The 19,249-nt window shown below is 45.4% G+C and overlaps 1 protein-coding gene across 1 annotated transcript in view; it reads right to left on the minus strand.

Moving 5' to 3' along the window:
• The window catches only part of TIAM2 (TIAM Rac1 associated GEF 2), a 111,412-nt gene extending 92,691 nt beyond the window's left edge, over positions 1-18,721 (minus strand). Inside the window, exons 1-5 of the mRNA XM_021693474.2 lie at positions 18,703-18,721; positions 16,458-17,600; positions 10,290-10,725; positions 4,014-4,186; positions 1,422-1,646 (exon numbers count right to left, since the gene is read on the minus strand). Coding sequence (XP_021549149.1) covers positions 1,422-1,646; positions 4,014-4,186; positions 10,290-10,725; positions 16,458-17,594 — 1,971 coding nt within the window. The 5' untranslated portion in view covers positions 17,595-17,600; positions 18,703-18,721. The remainder of the gene's footprint in view (positions 1-1,421; positions 1,647-4,013; positions 4,187-10,289; positions 10,726-16,457; positions 17,601-18,702) is intronic.
• Positions 18,722-19,249: the final 528 nt, after the last annotated feature.

Here is a 19,249-nt window from a genome sequence, read left to right on the forward strand (position 1 = left end):
AGCCAACAGAAGTTAAAACTACATTTCCTCCCATATGATCACCCCGAGATTGTTTTATTGGAGCACCATGAACACTCTGAGACACGTGAATCCACAAGTTTCATCCTCTGAGGACAGACAGACTATCACGGCTCCTGGATCCTAGAAATTCAGGACCACACATGAGCCGCGGTACACGGAAAACTGGGATAACCATTTCTCCTCCGCAAGCTTTCTCGTTTGCCAGGTAAACTTGCATCATATAGCATCACATCTCTCCACGCCACACAGACCGAAAGCCGGGTGATGGGGACCGGCCTCGGCACCTAGCTCTTCCCCAACATGAGCAGGGGAGGCTGCTCAGTCAGGAGTAGGCGGATGGCAGAGAGGACACAGGGTGAGCTCCTGGGGGCTGCACTTTCTCCACAGTGGTGTTCCTGCCAAACTCCCCAAGACCTGCCACCTCCCCACCTTCTGCCTGACAACTCCCTTCTCAGATCCTTGTTAATTGGTAGTTTGTAGTTTGCTAGCAGGTACTCTTTAGATAAAGGGCAGATTCTGTTTGAGAACAGTTCAATTCAGGAGTGTAGGATACTCGGAGATTCTACAGAATGATAGAAATTATATACTCTGAAATACGTCTTCCGTATAAATTGTGAAACTTGGGTAGGGTCCCTCTGCACCAGGCCCTGGTAACCCCACATGCAGACCGGTGCCATCCCACCAACTAACGGCTCTCCCTGTGTCCACCTGTCCTCCAAACCACTGCCTGATTAATCTTCTAAAGAGATGACATTCATCCTGCATTTAGGAAGAGAGATGCTAAAACTTTCACAGCCACATGCCTAAGGGCTTAGGGTGCATGAGCAAAGGAAAACAGATATTTAAAAGCTGCGTCTCCTCCTCCAAAATGCAAAAGCACAGAAACGAGGTATTTAATTCTGATATGAATGTGGAACTAGACCAGAGAAAGCATTCTCCTTAGCACCTTATCTGTTATAAACAGAAAAAAATATATACCGTTCTTTTTGGAATCCACAGATGGGAATAGTTGTTTCACACCAAACCGTACTTCCCAAAGCCACCCTCTGTATTAGAATCCTCTCTGTCTAATCTTCTAGTGGTTTTATAATAAAAATTTTGGTCTGAAAGGGACAATATATGAGAGAATCAGCCAGGCAAGAAAGAACTAATCAATATCACGAAAAACGACTTGGTCACAAAATATTCCTTTGGATATATAAAACAACCAAAGGTTGTAAATAAAGCCTATCACATCATCGATGTCACAAAAGTGCTGCCATTAAGTTCCTGAAACAAGAAGCCACAGAAACGGTCTCCCCCAGAGGGGTATAAGAAACATCGCGACCATTTGCATTCAAACTCAGATTTTTGCTGCGAGTGACATGAGCAATGAAAGACAACACACAAATAAGTGGTACCTGGTTTTCTATGGCCTTCCTATTCTTCGGGTCACTCACGATGGACAGCTGTAACTCTGCCATCTTTTTCATCTTGCTGTCCATATCTATCTTCTGAACGAGGTTCTTGGTCTGGTTCTTCAGGAGCCGAACCGTGTCCTCTTTCCCATGCTTCTTTGCAAAAAGGGATGCGCAAGCTGAATGTATGGCAGTGACCCAATTTTCCAGATCTGTCTGGCTAGTGGCCTAAACATGGGGGGGGGGGGCGGAAAAAAACCTATTTGGAATTGTTTTACCACAAAGTACTGTACAGAGTGGGAGGCTGGGCTTTGATGTGTAAAACTCAAGAAGTACCTTCACCTCATAAAAACTGTTTAATTTCAAAAAAACACACAACCACTCAGCTCAGGTTCGCTGGCTTCCTTGACTCCGGAGGGTCTGAGACAATGCCCAGAGCACAGCAGAAATAATCATGTAGCTCCAAACAGGACAGGACGACAAACTACAAACAAGCCATGAGCCAAGAGCAGAGGAGTAATCCAAACACCAGGGTATGGTCACTTAGCTCAGTGTCTTCACACGATGCTGTGCTCTAAAAGGTGCTTATCTTCATAATTTTAATAGGGTGAGAAAAATATTAGGGCTTAAAAAGTTAAACTCTGAAACCTGGATATGAAATTTCATCGACAGTATTAACTAAATTATGAAATCAATAAAAGCATTTGCGGGGATGTACACAGCATTAAAATAGTTGTCTTTAAGCACTGGGAATATACATAAGGGTTCTTCTTTCTCTGCTCTTCAGTTAACTTCAGACTCAAGGACTATATGCAATTTTCACATAAGAAAAGATCTTAAAAATAAAGCAAGTTTGAATAAAGTACAATGGGCAATTATGATTCTTAGCAAATTATTATGATTCCACTCCCCTGATGTCCAGAAAAACCACACACATTCAAGCTATGGGTTGATCCTTCAATGATCTCTAGGATCATACAATAGGACCTACTGGGAAAATTTCTTAGAATTAGGGATATTTTGCCTGAATCACAAAATACTCATTTCACACTTGCCCCTGAGAAGTCCATGCAGATTTTTAATTTTTTTAAAAAAATATTTTATTTGAGGGAGTGAGAGAGCACAAGCAGGGGGAGTGGCAGAGGGAGAGGGAGAAGCAGGTTCCCTGCTGAGCAGAGAGCAGGATGCGGGACTCCAATCCCAAGACTCATGACCTGAGCTGAAGGCAGCCGCTTAACCGACTGAGCCACCCAGGCGCCCCAGTCCATGCAGATTTAATCTAATGTTCTTACCTTCCCTACAATTCAGATTAACAGCAATTCATTACTTGGCTTTAAAGCATCATAGAAAGTCTAATCAACCTTTCTGTGAAGAGAAGGAAAATCAAATCTCAGGCCCTGAATCTTGTAAGTCAAGTTGGGGACAACAATAAGGCTAGAGGCCCAGCCCAGTTTACCTGGTACTAGCAACAGGAAATCCTATGCAGAGAATTCTAGATTCCCAAAGTCTGCAGAGAGAACACCAAGTTGTTCTACAGGGCTCCTGAGACCAGGAGTATCCAGGACCAATGTCATCGAGACACCTGAACCAAGGACCTATGAGGGCTTCCATGAACCTTTTTGGTCAGATATAATCTGCAGCCAAAACTGGGTCTATATGCAGCACTGGACTGAGACTGGGAAGCACTTCAGAAACATACTTCACTTCCCTCACTTCCACCTCTTTTGAGTTAATCAATAACAGCACAATAGTTATAGTTAGAAACAGTTAGAATTCCTTTAGCACTTAAATCACAGAAATAGCACTTAACTACAGAAATAGTTAGAACTTCTTTAACACTTAACACATGCACATTATTAATCCTTCAAGCGATCCTATAAGCTGTTGTTATCCTATTGGCCGAAGGATCCAACGCTCAGAGCAGTTAAGTCCTCCAAGATGGCGTACAAGCCCAACGACAGCACCAGGATGTCACACCCAAGGCTGACAACAACACCTTGGCATCCCACCATGCTCTTCAACGTTGCATTTGCTAGAAAACTGCTGAAAATCGTAACAGCAGATAACTTGAAATTTAACATCCTCAGGCCACTTCCACTGGAAAACGAGACCTTACAGCATTTGTCCATAAGGCTTTCCTGAAAAGCTTCTTTTTTCACTCCCACTGGGATTCTTGGGAAAAATCTAAAGCTCTCCTAGTCATATTCTGTAGGCTTCACTTGAAAGCCTCCACTCCGGGAATTTCAGACCTTGCACCACTAGATCATGAGCTATACCAGAACGAGGATCACGATTTTTCTCTCTTCATATCCTCAAGACCATCCCATGGGCCACAGCTTGGCACTTGAAGGGCGTCCCAAGAAATGCTTGCTGTATGAATGACTGGATGAACACAGGCCCCATGGCACCTGACAGTGAGCAGAGGCCAATTCTCTTGCTTAAGCCTCAACCAAAGCCTACCTAAGCTTTTACCCTATTTCATTGCTAAGCTGTGCCTCTTTATTCTGTTCCTTCTCGTCCTCCTAGTACACTCCATCCTTGGGATTGGAGTCCCTCGTACTGCCTTGACCCTCTGTCTAGAAAGCTCGGCAGTACCTGGAAAAGGTAGACATCTCCAAAGGAGTTGCTGAGGCAGAACACGTTTTCCTTCTTGGGATGTTCTGGGACAGACTGCACTATGCTGTCTTGTGCAAACAGTGCGCACCGAGGGGCACTGCTCTGATCCATGGAATTCTTCCCATAGGTCTCATAGAACAGCAGGGTGCAACCTACGAGAGAGAAGCAAAATGAATCCCTGACACAGTCCTGAGGATCTAGGAAAGTAGGGAGAAGGGGAAGGGAGGGAGGGAGGGAAGGAGGGAGGGAGATGAAACAGCCAACCATGTAAAATTCTGGTATCCAAAGTATGCCTCGTTGTATTAGCATAACTCAGGGTAAAAGGAGAGGTTTTTGTAAACATGATATCACAATAATAACAATACCAAGCATTTATCGTTGCTTACTCTGTGAGAAACTCTTCTAAGTTCTTCAATGGCTCGTTCAGTCCCCACAGCAGCCCCAGAAGGTAGGTGTGGTTATTAACCCCATTTTACAGATGAGAAACTGGAGAGGTTATACCCACTGTGCAGGTCCCACAGCTGGACTGTGGCCAAGCAGGGACCTGAACCCAGGCACTGACCCCAGAGCCCTCCTTCTCAACAACACTGCATTATTTAAGAGATCTGAATGTAGGAAGAAAACCCATGTTCATTAAATAAGGGAGCTTCTACACTTACAACTTATGGTAACAAGAAAATGAGTTTACCTGCAGAACTTTGCCATTTATGAGAAAGTACCCAGTTAATTCTCCAAATGCCACATAAGATAACCTAATACTGGTGTATTCTTTTATCTCACAATAAAAGGAAATAACACTATAAATTTTACTAGTTTAAATGAAGAGGGGAAAATGAAACTAAATATCCCTCGATTTACAATAGGACGCTATATGACCCAGCAATTGCACCACTGGGTATTTACCCCAAAGATACAAATTTAGTGATCCGAAAGGGTACATGCACCCCAATGTTTATAGCAGCAATATCCACAATAGCCAAACCATGGAAAGAACCAAGATGTCCATCAACAGATGAATGGATAAAGAAGATGTGGTATATATATACAATGGAATATTATGCAGCTATCAAAAAAAAAAAAACAAATCTTGCCATTTGCAACGATGTAGATGGAACTAGAGGGTATTATGCTAAGCGAAATAAGTCAATCAGAGAAAGACACGTATCATGTGATCTCACTGATATGAGGAATTGTTAATCTCAGGAAACAAACTGAGGGTTGCTGGAGTGGTGGGGGTGGGCGGGATGGGGCGGCTGGGTGATAGACATTGGGGAGGGTATGTGCTATGGTGAGCACTGTTAATTGTGTAAGAATGATGAATCACAGACCTGTACCTCCAAAACAAATAATACATTATATGTTAAAAAAAAAAAAGAAGAAGATAGTAGGAAGGGAAAAATGAAGGGGGGGGAATCGGAGGGGGAGACGAACCATGAGAGACTATGGACTCTGAGAAACAAACTGAGGGTTTTAGATGGGAGGGGGGTAGGGGGTGGGTTAGCCTGGTGATGGGTATTAAGGGAGGCACGTTCTGCATGGAGCACTGGGTGTTATATGCAAACAATGAATCATGGAACACTACATCTAAATAAATAAATAAATAAATAAAATGCTAAAAATGCTTGCAAATACATAGCTTTCCCCCAATAAGCTAATGAATTATTGTAGATAGAAGTTATGAAGGATCTACTTTGATAATTAGATAGGAGTGCCCTCTAATTATTAGATGCAGTTCTTAAGCAAATTCTAAAATGCTCACAAGTATGTTCTCCTGTTGAAAAACCTTCATCCAATCACCACTTCTGAGCACTTCTCATGTGCTGAGCCCCAGCATCCAAATATGGCCGATAAGGTCCCCATCCCCCTGCTCTGCACAGCCTCTTACACTGATGGTAAAGAAGCATCAGCTGCTCTCAGCAGCACTGCGAATGAATGAGGTCCACTGCACGACTGTTTTCCCCTCTGAGTTAGGAGTCTTCACTCATAAAAGTCTAATGTTTTAAAAAAAAAAAAAAAAAAAAAACTATTTCAGGCTAGCCAGTCTCACTTCCTCCTTCAAAAACCCATCTTAATCCGGACAGATAAGTTCAGATCCTGGAATCCAGCGCAGCACAGAAGCCAGGAGAACAAGATGCTGGCAGGTAGCTCTGCCCTCAGAAACAGCATCGCCGGGACAGCACTTTCCAGAACCCTCGGCGGTACTTAATGATCTCAAGAAGCACTAGCAACCCTTCTTCCTGCAAACAAAAGGCACCCACACTAAGGCTAAGAGAGGCTTCCAGAAGAAGGGAAAGCAGCAGGAGGTCTCCGGCCAGGTCTGCTCCTGCGGAGCTGAGCCAGTCTCTTTTTGCAGGCACTGATGCACTTAGAAACAATGTCCCCAAATCCTTCCATCAGGAAAGGCCTGTCTGACTGCTGCTGAGTACGAAACCTGCCATTACCTGGGGACCCAAGGGCCAGGGTCAAGGTGACAGACCCATGCCAGTTCTGCCCAGTCCGAATTCTTTCCGATGGGTGAACATTCACTTCCCAGCTTCCCTACCATTGTACGCCCAGCGGCTGTGGTTTGAGTCATGACATCTAGAGGAAATGAACACAACCTTGGGCAGATGCCAACATGCCGACAACTCGAACGCCCCATCTACCATGGCAGCACAAAACCAAAACAGGACATGTCGTGTTAGACCCAGGCCAGGATGTAAAACCGTATGCATGATTTTGTTGCTATCGAATTTAAAGAACAGGAAATCAGTTGTAAATCTATGACATCAAAGTTAACCTCATCTGTGTCTCCAATGCTGGGGCGATAAGGCTGATGGAGAGGGGAGCACCCCTGTCCGTGGCGTCTCCTGCCCCCACACCCCCCAACCCAGGGCTGCGGCCACCAGCCCTGCCCGGTCCTCACCAGGACCCCGTGTTGGCCTAGAGGGCTGCTAGTGGAAGTTCTTCTCGCCACGGTAGCAGAAAGAGAAAACAGACTGGAACAGCAGTAGGAGTACGAAAATAGATGAAGTACCAGTAGAAATATCACCAGGGGAAAAAGAGAACTGGTCTTGTCTTCCCTCAAACCCACCTTTTCCTTGATACCCTCCCAAGCCACACTCATCACACCATCCGCAGCTGCCCTACCGCAGGGCAGAACCACCAGCATCCCCAAACTACTGCAGGAACCCCTCTCCTGACTCACCGGAAAAGACATATGGAAAGCAGAGTTACCTGTGTTAAAAATGTATGACATCCTCCAAGCCCTAAAAAACATTTATGCCCTTAGCACACTATACATTCAACACAGGTGTACAACTAGACAGCGGGCTTGTAGCTGCTCTCTCCAGACGCCATAGATAAATATTTCAAGAATTTAAAATTCTGCTTAAACGTACCTGCTTGTGTATATACATACATATACACGTGTGTGTGTGTGTGTGTGTGTGTGTATCTAAGATTAAACCAAATAGTTAAGTCCAAACATTGCAACTTGGATTCTAAGCCAAGAAAGTTGAATTCAACCTAGTGAATTCCCAGAGGAAAGAGGTATAGAAAGCCACATGGAAAAGGTTATGCTGGAAAAAAACTTCTTTATCGCATGACTTTGCTTGGCTGCAAAGGAAAGGAAGCAATGTGTGCTTGATAACATTTACACTTACAAAGCACCGTTTCTCCGTAGGTCTCCATTATATGAGCAAGCGCCAAGTCAGTAGGGCACACAGGCAAGAGCGCAGACCCTGGAACTGCCAGACCACTCGGGACCATCCCTGCCTCGGGAGTCAGCAGCAGGAGTCCCCGCGGTAGCCTCCAGGATGGAAAACCCGAGCCTGGAGGTGGGCTCTTCTAACTCTAAGGGAAACCTGCCTGAATCTCCTCCCCCAGGAAGCCTCCCACCATCTGGCTCTGCACAGATGTCTTCAGGAGCAGAGAAATCAGGAAGACAGCATCCTTTCACTTGCTCATGGCTCTGGTCACTGCTGTACTTTTAATTCAGAATCAACTTGCCTCCCAACTATTGGTGCCGTCCTAACCCCTGGGGAACCAGAATTCAGCGCCCCTTCCACAAGACTGTTGTTCACTGCCACCTCACTCCTTGTCTTCTCCAAGCTAAATGTTCCTAAATGCACACCATATAGCATGGCTCTAAACCCTCCTGCTGTCACCTATGGCCCCAATTCTTAGGCCCCAACATAGACACACAAACACAAACCATCACCAGCCTCCACCACCAGGACGCAGTGGGGCGGGGGGCGGAGGGGGGATTCAGAGCCATTAAAACAGGCAGGGAACGACTTCCCAAAGCATCCATTTTAACAAACAAATTTTACATTAAAAAAATAAATACAATAAAAAAATAAACCAGATACACATCACATATGGAGTTGAGCGCATCTCTTTCAAACAACATGCCAGAAGGAGGCAGCTTCAGACTGTGATTCATAATCAATCCCAGATGCTCGCGCTCCTGAGAAGACATTTTCACTCCCCCCCCGCCAGTCAGAGATACGTCAGGTCGAACCTGTTCAAGAATCCCCACCTTGCTAACTAACAGGGCTCCTGAACTATGGTGCCCCCAAGCACAGAAATGGCCAGCTCCACCCCAGGCAGAGGGAGGAGAGACCGCTGGGGCCGTAGAACCCAGGACAGCTGGAATGAGGTGGCCGAAGATCACATCCACTCTTTTAAATCCCATTTACTTTTATCTTGACTTCATCACATTGGAAACGAATTTAAGGAATGGCCTACAGCTCAACCCCCCAGATCTTCTTGTAATGCTCGGCAGCCACATCTCCCTGTCCTGTACTTGGATGGTTATTTGATTATTAAACCTGAGAGCATAACTTATCCCTTCAAATTGTATCTTGCCAGATTCAACCCCTTATTCCAACTCTCCACATCTCGCCCGTCATTCGGTGTAAGAACCTGCCTCCCCAGGATGCCCAAACGAGAGGCAAGCTCTTGGGCCTTCCTCGCCACAATGTATCACAAGCTGGAAAAGAGGACTGCGTCTTGGGTTTTATAAACCCTCCATTTTGCTAGGTAAAGGTGTCCCTTAAAGACAAAATGCCTTCCAAACTGCATCTTTCCCAGACAGGCTTCTGGGTTATTATGAAATGGCTCCAGCTCCACAAGGCTGGGGTGGGGGCATCTCACCATTTCTACTGGGGGGGGGGGGGGGCCAAAGAAAGCAAGAAAGGAGCCCTGTGGGAGGGCTCCAGGCCTTTCACACATACTGTCTGCAGATAGGATTCCCATTTCTGCTTTCCCCCAGGATAGGGAAGGCTGTCTCCCAATAATGAGGCTCGGCTTTGAACACCACTCCATTCCTCTGACTGAGTCACAAGATGATTGTGCAGACGTGCCAGAGGCCGTGAGGCTGCTCTTCCTGCTTGCATCTGTATAAACCATCTTTACATCTGTATAAATCCACACTGTGCTGACCTAGAGCCTCGCTCCTCCTCAGGACATTTAGATCCCTTCCAATCTATACATCCGCAATGAGCAAGGCAATTGTAATTTTTAAATGGCAATGCCTAGAAGAAACTTTCATCATCTTAACAAAACAAATCCTTACTCCTATTTCCTTTACATTAAAAAAAAAAAAAGCATTTGTTTGTGATGATAACAATTAGACTTTCTTAGTTTACAAAGGTCAGAGGACACAAATCAGATAATCCTGATGTTCTTTGTCATACAAGCTGAGAAGGATACTTGTGAAGAATAGGATACTCAGGATCTACATTTGGTTACTTATTTGGAATATTTTTACCTCCAGATGCAGAAAAAGTATTAAAGAATGGTACAGAAATACCTATAAAATGATAAGCTGTAACTATTAAATTCAATCACTAAGTATTAGAACGAATACTATATATGAATATTACATAAGCCGTATTACCCAGGTTTGAGAAAGTACCTGTAGCAAAGCATGCTGGGAGATTTTGTACCAAATCCCTTCACTTTTTTAAAGATTTATTTACTTATTTATTTGACAGAGAGGGAGCACAAGCAGGGTGAGCGGCAGGCAGAGGGAGAGGGAGAAGAAGACTCCCCGCTCAGCGGGGAGCCCGATGCGGGGCTCGATTCCAGGACCCCAGGATCATGACCTGAGCCGAAGGCAGTCACTTGACCAACTGAGCCACCCAGGCGCCCCTCAAATCCCTTCACACATTGACACAAATTAACCCTGGACTGACTGGCGCCTCCTAGGAGAGGGGCCAGCTGGAAGAAATGATTCCAGTGGCCCCCCTGAGTCAACAATGCACTGACCTTTCAGTGTTACCCAGTACTGTTTCCACTTCCTCCGGGCCACCAATTCGAGCTTCCTTTCCTTCTGCAAAGTGACAAGGGGTTTGAAGAACAGCCATCCAGCTTTTCGGACCACCCCTTGCTCCTTCTCGAAGAGCAGATCAAGTTGCTCCAAAGAGCTGAGGGACCCGCTGCTGGAGTCCGCGGTTTCTGTGGACGTTTCTACATTCTCTGTGTTGGTCCTGCTCATTTCTAGCTCCCGCATGAAATTCTCATAAATGTTCTGTTGGAGGGGATCACTGCCAATTGCATGAGCAGATTCGCTTCTCTGGGACAGGATCTGAGCTGAGCCCCCAGACCAAGGTGAAGGAGACACCTGGAAGGGCCCCTGCGCGTCCACATTCAGTCCATCTGAGCGGCTGTCAAAGTAGTCACTGCCTTCCTTGGACCTCGGTTCCTGTGAGCAATGCAGATGACCACCCATCAGAGGTTACATACATCCAAAGCATCCCTTCCCCAACCCTGCAAATGTATCATACCATTGGTTGCTAATGCTGCTGCCGAAAAGCAAGATTCTTTTAACAAAAATGCATCTTCAATCATCAAGTCACCAAACCAGAAAGAACTGGAGAAAGAGCGTTGCCCCGCCCAATCTACAGCCAGTGGAGTCAATGCTTAAAGATATGAACAAAATACTCCGGACTATCCTAAATCTAACCTATGCTGAGAATTAAGAAATCAACTAGCATATTTATAACACATCAGTGAAGATTTCTAGGCTGACATTGCTTTGCTAACTGTGAATCAGGGTCTTCCTGGAAGGAATTCATGCTCTTGCAGTCTGTCTTCCTCCTGGATCCTTTTAAAGCTAAGGTAGAAAATCTCTAGTTACAGGGTCAAGGTGGGTAGGGAATAGCAACTAGGGTGTTGTTAGGTGTTGTTACGCAAACTTCTCTTCCTCTGCCCAAAATAGTGAGTCCCCAGCTTCTCCCTACCTCCACCCATATCAAGACTTGAGGATCTCTAGCATCTTATTTTCCTTCTTCACGGAGTAAAAACCATGCACCTGGGATTCTTCGTCTACAAAAAGTATTTGCTAGTAACTGTTGTTTTTCATAAATACTGGCTTTTTTACTTAATTTGGGAATTTCTTCTGTAAAAAGAATATATTCATTCACTCATATCCTTTCATTTGAACATCTATTTTATTCTAGGTATTGGGGATACCAAAGACATGATTCTTAACTTCAACGTGTACTACAACATAAAATCAGACATAGGCAGCTCTAAATAAAATTAATATTTTATAATAATGGCTGCGCCCTATGAAACTACAGTGCACTGACAGTCAGTGGCCATGCAGAAAGCTGGAAACGTGGACTGTGTCCTCATTTAGAGAGGTCTAGTTATTTGAGAATAACTTTCAGACAGGCCATTCACTGGTAAACATCAGTAACTACATTTTCCAGCAGAAGGTGAGCCTAATTTAAGACTCAAAAGACACTAACATTCCAAATTTAGAGCTTAGACTAAGGTAAGTCTGCAGAGCGGTGCTAAGCACACACATCCACTCAGCTGCTAGTAGGCTTTCCATTATATTCCCTTACCCATTAAAATAAAAATGAGGGGAAACTGAGTCAAGGACCACCGACCAAAGGCCTTATTTTGAATATTCCACTGTGTGGAGGGGTTTTCCTTCCAGACAGTCCATCCAGAAATCCAGTAGCAAGTATTTGCTATCTTTTGTAGGAAAATCAACTGGAGAGTGCTTCCAAATACCCAGGGGCTATAAACAACAGGGGCTATAGCCCCAAGCACAACTATTACTAACAAAAATATTATTTTCCACTTGCGTTTACACTATGTCCCGTAGTCGTATTTATTTATACACAGATGCTTATGCAAGAACAGAGCAAATAAGCCAGCTGTGGTGAGTCACTTAGAGAAGAAACTTTCAAAATAGTGTAAGATTTTTTTTTTAATTGTCACTTTGTTGCTCTTCAAAAACTCCTAAGAGGTGAAGGAATACTTCTCATTTAGCTAGCATTAACATCATTTCAGCTATGAATATGACTCGGATTCACAGCCCCCAAACACTGGGATGCCTCGGCACAAGCTATAATGGGGTGTTTCAAAACAAGCCAAGCTGCCAGAGAAAAGACGCTTAGGTGCCAAACTTAAATATGACCTATAAACATTCTTGACAGTGTTTCTCATAAGAGAGTCTTCCAGTTGCAGTTGTAACACTGACTTTTAAATGTTCCACCACAGGGCGCCTGGGTGGCTCAGTTGGTTAAGCAACTGCCTTCAGCTCGGGTCATGATCCTGGAGTCCCTGGATCGAGTCCCGCATCGGGCTCCCTGCTCGGCGAGGAGCCTGCTTCTCCCTCTGACCCTCCCCCCTCTAATGTACTCTCTCTCATTCTCGCTCTCTCAAATGAATAAGTAAATCTTAAAAAAAAAAAAATTTGGTTAAATGTTCCACCACAGCAAAGTATGACAAATTTTCCTCCGTAAGAAATGGGAAAATATTGCATTTTAGCATTTATAACGGAGTCTTAGACATGACCTTTCCCAGTTTCTAACACATTTCTAAAGCTTTCTATGGAGAATCCTAATAGCCAGTGACTGATTTTCAGGCTAACAGGAATGAGGGAAAAGATATCCATCCCTAAATCAGCTCAGCTAGATTTCCTGATCACCGTGCTATGGGTGTGAAACCAAGGAGCCGTGTTATACGTGTACACAAAGCAGTCTGATTTCCATTTCTCTGCATGCAACTGGATAATCCTAAGCAATGGATAATCTGACTTCACGACCAGGGCACTACAGCAAAGAGGAGAGAGGGTCTCAAGAGAGTTGAGTCACTCTTGGGAGCTAAAAGAAAATTCCTGATCATCATCATTCCTCACTTTCTATTTCTAGGTAAATGTATCAAATTCACACCTTGACATTCTTCACATGCCTTCTTCCTTCATCCCACAGTAGAGACCACCAGCTCTCTGTGACCACGCAGCCCTCAAAGAGCCGCGAGGTCTAAAATTAAGAGGGCCCAAAGGCCAGGGTCTCTGCATCCTGAATGTTCTCTGTCACTGCTGCCCACCAAATATGCCTGGCCCTCCACCTGGGCCCAGGGCAGGGTCATTCCTTCTCCCTCTCCCTCCCCCTCCCTCCGAGTTAGGTATGACCATGTGACTTGCTTTGGCCAATAAATGTGAACAGAAGTGAAACATGGAAGCTTTACACACGATTTTCTTTCTCCTGCTGTCATGGCTTGGGGTGTTCCAGCTGGAACTGCTCTGTGGCCCTGGGGTCCCAGAGAGGAACAATGCAGACCAGAGTGACAGCATGGGAAAGAAAGAAACTTTGCTCGTGCTAAAGCTCGGAGATCTGAGAGCTTTCTGTTACCTCAGCATAACCCAGCCCAGTTTTTTATATTATATTATATTCAAATATAACTGAAAGTTCACCCAGGAGAGGATCAAGGATTCACAGTACAGCTCCATTAATAGGAAGGGTTTATTAGCATCAAACACATACTCCTCTCTAGCACATTCTCTCTGATTAGTTTGATATTCTTTTTCAGTTGTGCATGTTTTTTCACTAATGTGTCTGCTTTTAGGGTCTAACTCCCCCAACTGGTTGAAAGCCCTAAGAAGAAACGGTTGCTCTTTTTATATCACCTTTTAAAAGTCATAACAAGTAAATCTATCCATCATGGTAAGGGTTTCTGGACCTTGGCCCTGCCGGCAGACAGAAGTTTGTGTGCATGTGAGAGAATAGGCATTCATTTGGTGCCAATATTATAATACACTGTCAGAGGGATGCCTGGGTGGCTCAGTTGGTTAAGTGTCTGCCTTCGGCTCAAGTCATGATCCCAGGGTCCTGGGATCGAGCCCCACGTCAGGCTCCCTGCTCAGCGAGGAGTCTGCTTCTCCCTCTGCCTGCTGCTCCCCGTTTGTACTAAGACAAATAAAATCTTCTTAAAAAAAAAATACACTGTCGGGACGCCTGGGTGGCTCAATTGGTTAAACGTCTGCCTTCGGCTCAGGTCACAATCCCAGGGTCCCGGGATCAAGTCCTGAATCAGGCTCCCTGCTCAACGGAGAGCCTAGTTCTGCCTCTCCCTCCACCTGCCACTCCCCCCTGCTTGTGCTCTCTCTCTTTCTCTCTCTCTCTCTGACAAATAAATAAATAAAATCTTTAAAAATTTTTTAAAAAAAATACACTGTTGGAAATTTTGCTCTATGCACTGACTACATTTTTAAGGATCTAAATCTGATCTTTGCTGTAAATCACGAAAGGAAAACAAAACAAACAAACAAAAAATGAAAAAAAAAAACTGGCATACTTGCCAGAAAAATTCATCTTGCTCACCTTTATAGATTATCAATTGTGGGAACATAAGCAAAACTAAAAAGCTGCCTGCACAGGACATTGTTTAAAAATCCAAAGCAGTTTACTTTAACATTCAACAGGCCCAAAGTAATTACCAGTGGCTATCAATAATATCTTGGCCACGTGTCTAATTGGAAAAAGCTCACGTATGAGGTTTAGCAGAAATGACTTTGGTCCTGGCTTCTCCACCAACTAGCCATGTGTCTTCAGGGAGGACCCTCAAATTCCTTAAGCCTTACTTTCTTAATTTTTAAAATGAGGGGAAGTCCTTTCCAGCTTTCAAGTTCGGATTCTTTGATTATATAACCAGTCTGTTCTTAACTCCACAGGCTTACAAACCATTCAGGGCGAAGTCTCTGGATGATCCAGACTTGAAGGTCACCTCCCACGGGGGCAGTGAGGGCCTGAACGGGACAGAACGCAGTCAATACACAGTGACTACTGGTCTGCCTTTAGCCAAACTGAACCTGAATGAGACTCGGTATAGCAGTGTGTGAGCCAGGCCACAAACGTGGACAGGTGAGAAACATCCTTTATGCAAACAAGAGATGTGGAATAACCAGCTCAATGCCAGGATCAATTAGGGGCTAAACTAAGGTAAAGTAAATGGTAGAGTATAAAGAAGTGAGGAGTAAGGAGTCAGCAAATTACTACATTCGGGGATATGAAGAGTTCCGTGGCAGGATGGTGATCATCTGTTCTTTATCTCTGGGTAAAGGGGTAGCCAGGGGCAACGAAGCACAACACACAAGGGGTGCTGGTGGTGTACCTCATGCATAAGAAGGAAATAACTAACGGTAAGTTTTATAGATCTAACACAGTCTACTCAGGGAAGTCATCTTCTTGTTCACCTCTAAAGTGCTATATAATTTTGTAATTACGTATCTATCTAGGATGGATAAAATGCAGTTTTACTAGAGACAAACTGCCCACTCAAATTCTCTTCAATAATGTGCCTTATATTGTGCAAGCTAAGGGAAAAAAAAAAAGCTTTCTTCCTTCTACAAATAACTAAAAGTAGAAACAAACAAAAAAGTCACAAGCAAAACAACTAAAAACCTAGCAACTGCCACTAGTTACCTAAAAAGGCAACCTATTACTCTCCCTCCCGGTGACTAAGCCACTTTGTTTCCCCATTACAACTTTATACATCATTATTATGTATAAGTATTATCATCATCACAATTCTTATTTTGTCAGGCATTATATTTTTGCTATTACATGTTCTTGGGTACAAGATGTTTTCAAAACTGTTTGCTATCCCCATTGGAAGGTGGTGAGATAATTTTTTTTTTTTATAATTTTTTTTTTTGGATGTACCAAAAAAATGTTAATTTCCCCAAAGTGATGTCAAGTTCAGGAAGGCGACTCATCCCAAAATAACGATCTAGCTCCCCTTTTTGTTTAGGCTTCAAGAATGACATCTAGCAAAATTCTCAGATGACCAATTCATTGAGGAATTCCCTGGAACGCTCTACTAAGGACAGTCTGGCCACGCCTTTGGACGAGGCCTGTGGCGTTCACACCAGAGCACAGGAGGTGAGCTCACACAGAATCAGAGAGCGTGAAGCTGTGGGTTAAGAGTAAAAGTGTACACCTGAAGCAAAAGAGAAAAAACACCACCACCCCCCACTGCCGCAAACAAGAGGCGCCTGGTCTGAGACTAAACCCTTCGCTTTCCTGAGCTCTGTTAGCCTCAGGCCAGCGCTCTGGGGCAGCTCCTGCAACACTCCCATTCTAACAGACCAGGCAGCTCGAGGGAACCTTCCCTTCCACCCTAAGGTTTACTCACCTGGAGCTTCCTTTTCTTTCTGGAGAGGCTCCCCGTCCAGTCGCTGATGCGGCGCATGCGGGCTTTGAGCGTGTCCTTCTTGGAGGAGTCCTCGGTCAAGGCCTTGGACTTGCGGCAGGGGAGGGTGAAGGACGAGTACGGGCCGGGGTCCCTGCGCTCCACCCGGGACGGCACGTCCATGTCCGAGGCGAAGGACACGCGGTGGCTGAGGCTGGCGTGCGCGCCCACGAACTCGTCCGACAGCCGCAGGCCCGAGGGCGCCGGGCTGGGGTCGGGGTAGAGCTCCCGGAGCGAGGACAGGGACGAGCTTTGGTTGAACGGCTTTGGGGCCCCGGGCGGCGGGAAGTCGGCGCAGAGGCGGGGGGCGGGCGTGCCGGGCACCAGGAGGGAGCCCTCGGCCTCGCTGGCCTCGCTGGCCTCGCCCGTGAGGCCCCAGGGGGAGTCATACCAGGATGACTCGGAGCTCAGGGAGCTGCCCTTGCTGGAGCGCGGGCGCGAGTCCGGGGGCGAGTCGGGCCCGGGGCCCAAGGTGGGCGAGTAGCGCAGCAGCCGCACGGGGCCGCCCGCGTCCCCCGGGGGCCCTCCGCCCTGCTGGCCGCCGCTGTGGAACTCGACCCGCAGACAGCCGTCCAGCCTCCCCAGCGTCTTGATGAGCACCCTGGGGCTCTTGCGGTCCTCGTCGCACGGCCTAGCTGCCACGCTCTCGTCCCTCCCGTAGCAGTTGAGGAGGTGTCCATTGCAGTCCCTCGAGGCCACGTGGGCGTCCGGCCGCTCGTGGCCGACATAGTGGAAGCCGTTCCCCGCGGAGAAGGCCGTGCTGCGGCTCTGGAAATCATTTCCTGAGGCGTCCGTCCTGTGCTTGGCGTAGGCACTGCTTTTGGGGACTTTGCATGTGGGTCCGCCCAGTCGGGATGCATAAGGCTGATTGCTCTTAAAGTGAGAAAGGCAGCTTCGGGCCAGGGACCTGGACTTGTAACCCGCTCCGCTGCTTCCGTGCCCCCATCCGTGCAGTGACTTGTCATCTTTCGCATGAATGCTGCGTATCTTCAGGGAGCAAGGCTTTTGCTTAGCACCAGTAATAGTATTGCTATGATTTTTAGATCCTTGAAGGGTGTACTGACTTTCAGAGTTCCCCATTTTAACCTAAATTAAGAACAGTAGCATCAGTAAGAAACATGACCTAAGTTAATTCCATTATGACAGAATTGTCTAAAAAACAAAAAAGAAGAAAAAAAAGTTCCACACATTACAAGAGAACCAAGCAACTTTTTTTTTTTTTTTTCCCCTGTGCCTCATACAACTCAGAGAAGTAGGGACAAAAGTTACCTACTGAATTGGTTCTCTTCGGGCCATGCAGGTCATCAACCAAATAAACGATACTGCATGCCTGTGTGCTAGCTGCGTTAAGCACATAATCTGTTGTAGGATATTAATTCAGACATTGAATAGGCATAAAGGTCAGCTTAAGGCAGAGACCTCCTTTAGGCTTGGTGCTGAGAGGTTCTGAATGACCCTTGAACAGAAACATGAGGGAAAAGCATCCTTGCTCTGGCACTCCGATACACTGATTCTTCAGTGATCAGAGAGAGTGATTTCCATTATACACAAACTACTAGAAGAGCAAATACCACACCCCAATAGAAGAGACTACTGCCCATTTTTAATAACATGAGTTCAGGTACCACACTCTGTGGGAGCTTTGATATATCACACAGAGTAGGAACACCACAAAAGGAGTCCCCCAAAACGAGGTTGAGATAAAAACAGGGGAGGGTAGAGAATAAAAGCTCTCATTTGGGGCAGAAAAACATTTTAATAAAACTAATCTCTAGTGCTTCTCTAAAGCCTTTGAGAGTCCTCATTTTGGAACATGATGAGGAATAAAGTTGGAAGCTGACTTATCAGAATGTGGATGTCTGAAAAAACTTTAGATTCTATTCATTCTCTGTAAAATCCCAATGTGTTCAATGAGTCTGTTAGTTAAGCCAAACACGCAAGTCGAAATTTGAGCCAAACCTTCCCCCTCTGTTTTTCACTCTAACCAGTAGATCACTATTTGAGGCAAGTTGGAGGTCATGTTTCCAGGTCCACTTCAAAATATATTTAGTAGGTTTTTAATTTTACTTCTTTTACACCTAAGAATGTACAGCCCTGGAACAAAAGTCAAATGGATTGACTTTTCTTTGGTGGGAGTTAGCAAACACATTTTTAAAACAAAAATAACCAGATCGAACAAACTTATTACCTTGATCACAGTCGTGCCCCTTGAAGTGAACCACAACTCATGTGAGCTGGCGTTACCTGAAGTTCTAGTCTGTGCTCCGAGGAAGATTAACAGTCAGTAGGCTTTACGGGGTCCTAGAACAAGGCAGCATGGTTAACAAGTATGGCAAGTGAGTCCATGAAATGATCCTGAAAAACAGAAATACCAGAAAACTGTCAAGCATTTTACACCAAGCTCCCAAAAGGTAAAAACAAAGGTTTCGTGTAAATGATATGAAGAAACCACCAGTGTCCAGAATCAGTGTCAGGATAATAAATGAAATGTCTGTGAACTGCTTGATTCATCAGACGTGTTGGAAGATATAAAGGAAGTTAGAACTGCCCATCCAATCTTGTAAAGGCCATTAACACATGCTCTGTAGGCAAATGCATGTCTTTGTTTCAGGGGAGGGCAGGTGACGGGGCTGGCATGAGTCACAGCTCATCTGTCACCACCAGTAGGAAAACAACTTGCAGACTCTGCACGCTGATGGGACGGGAGGAGCATCATCCTGACAGGACAACCGTGC

The sequence above is a fragment of the Neomonachus schauinslandi genome, chromosome 8, assembly GCF_002201575.2.
Source record: "Neomonachus schauinslandi chromosome 8, ASM220157v2, whole genome shotgun sequence".
NCBI lineage: Eukaryota > Metazoa > Chordata > Mammalia > Carnivora > Phocidae > Neomonachus > Neomonachus schauinslandi.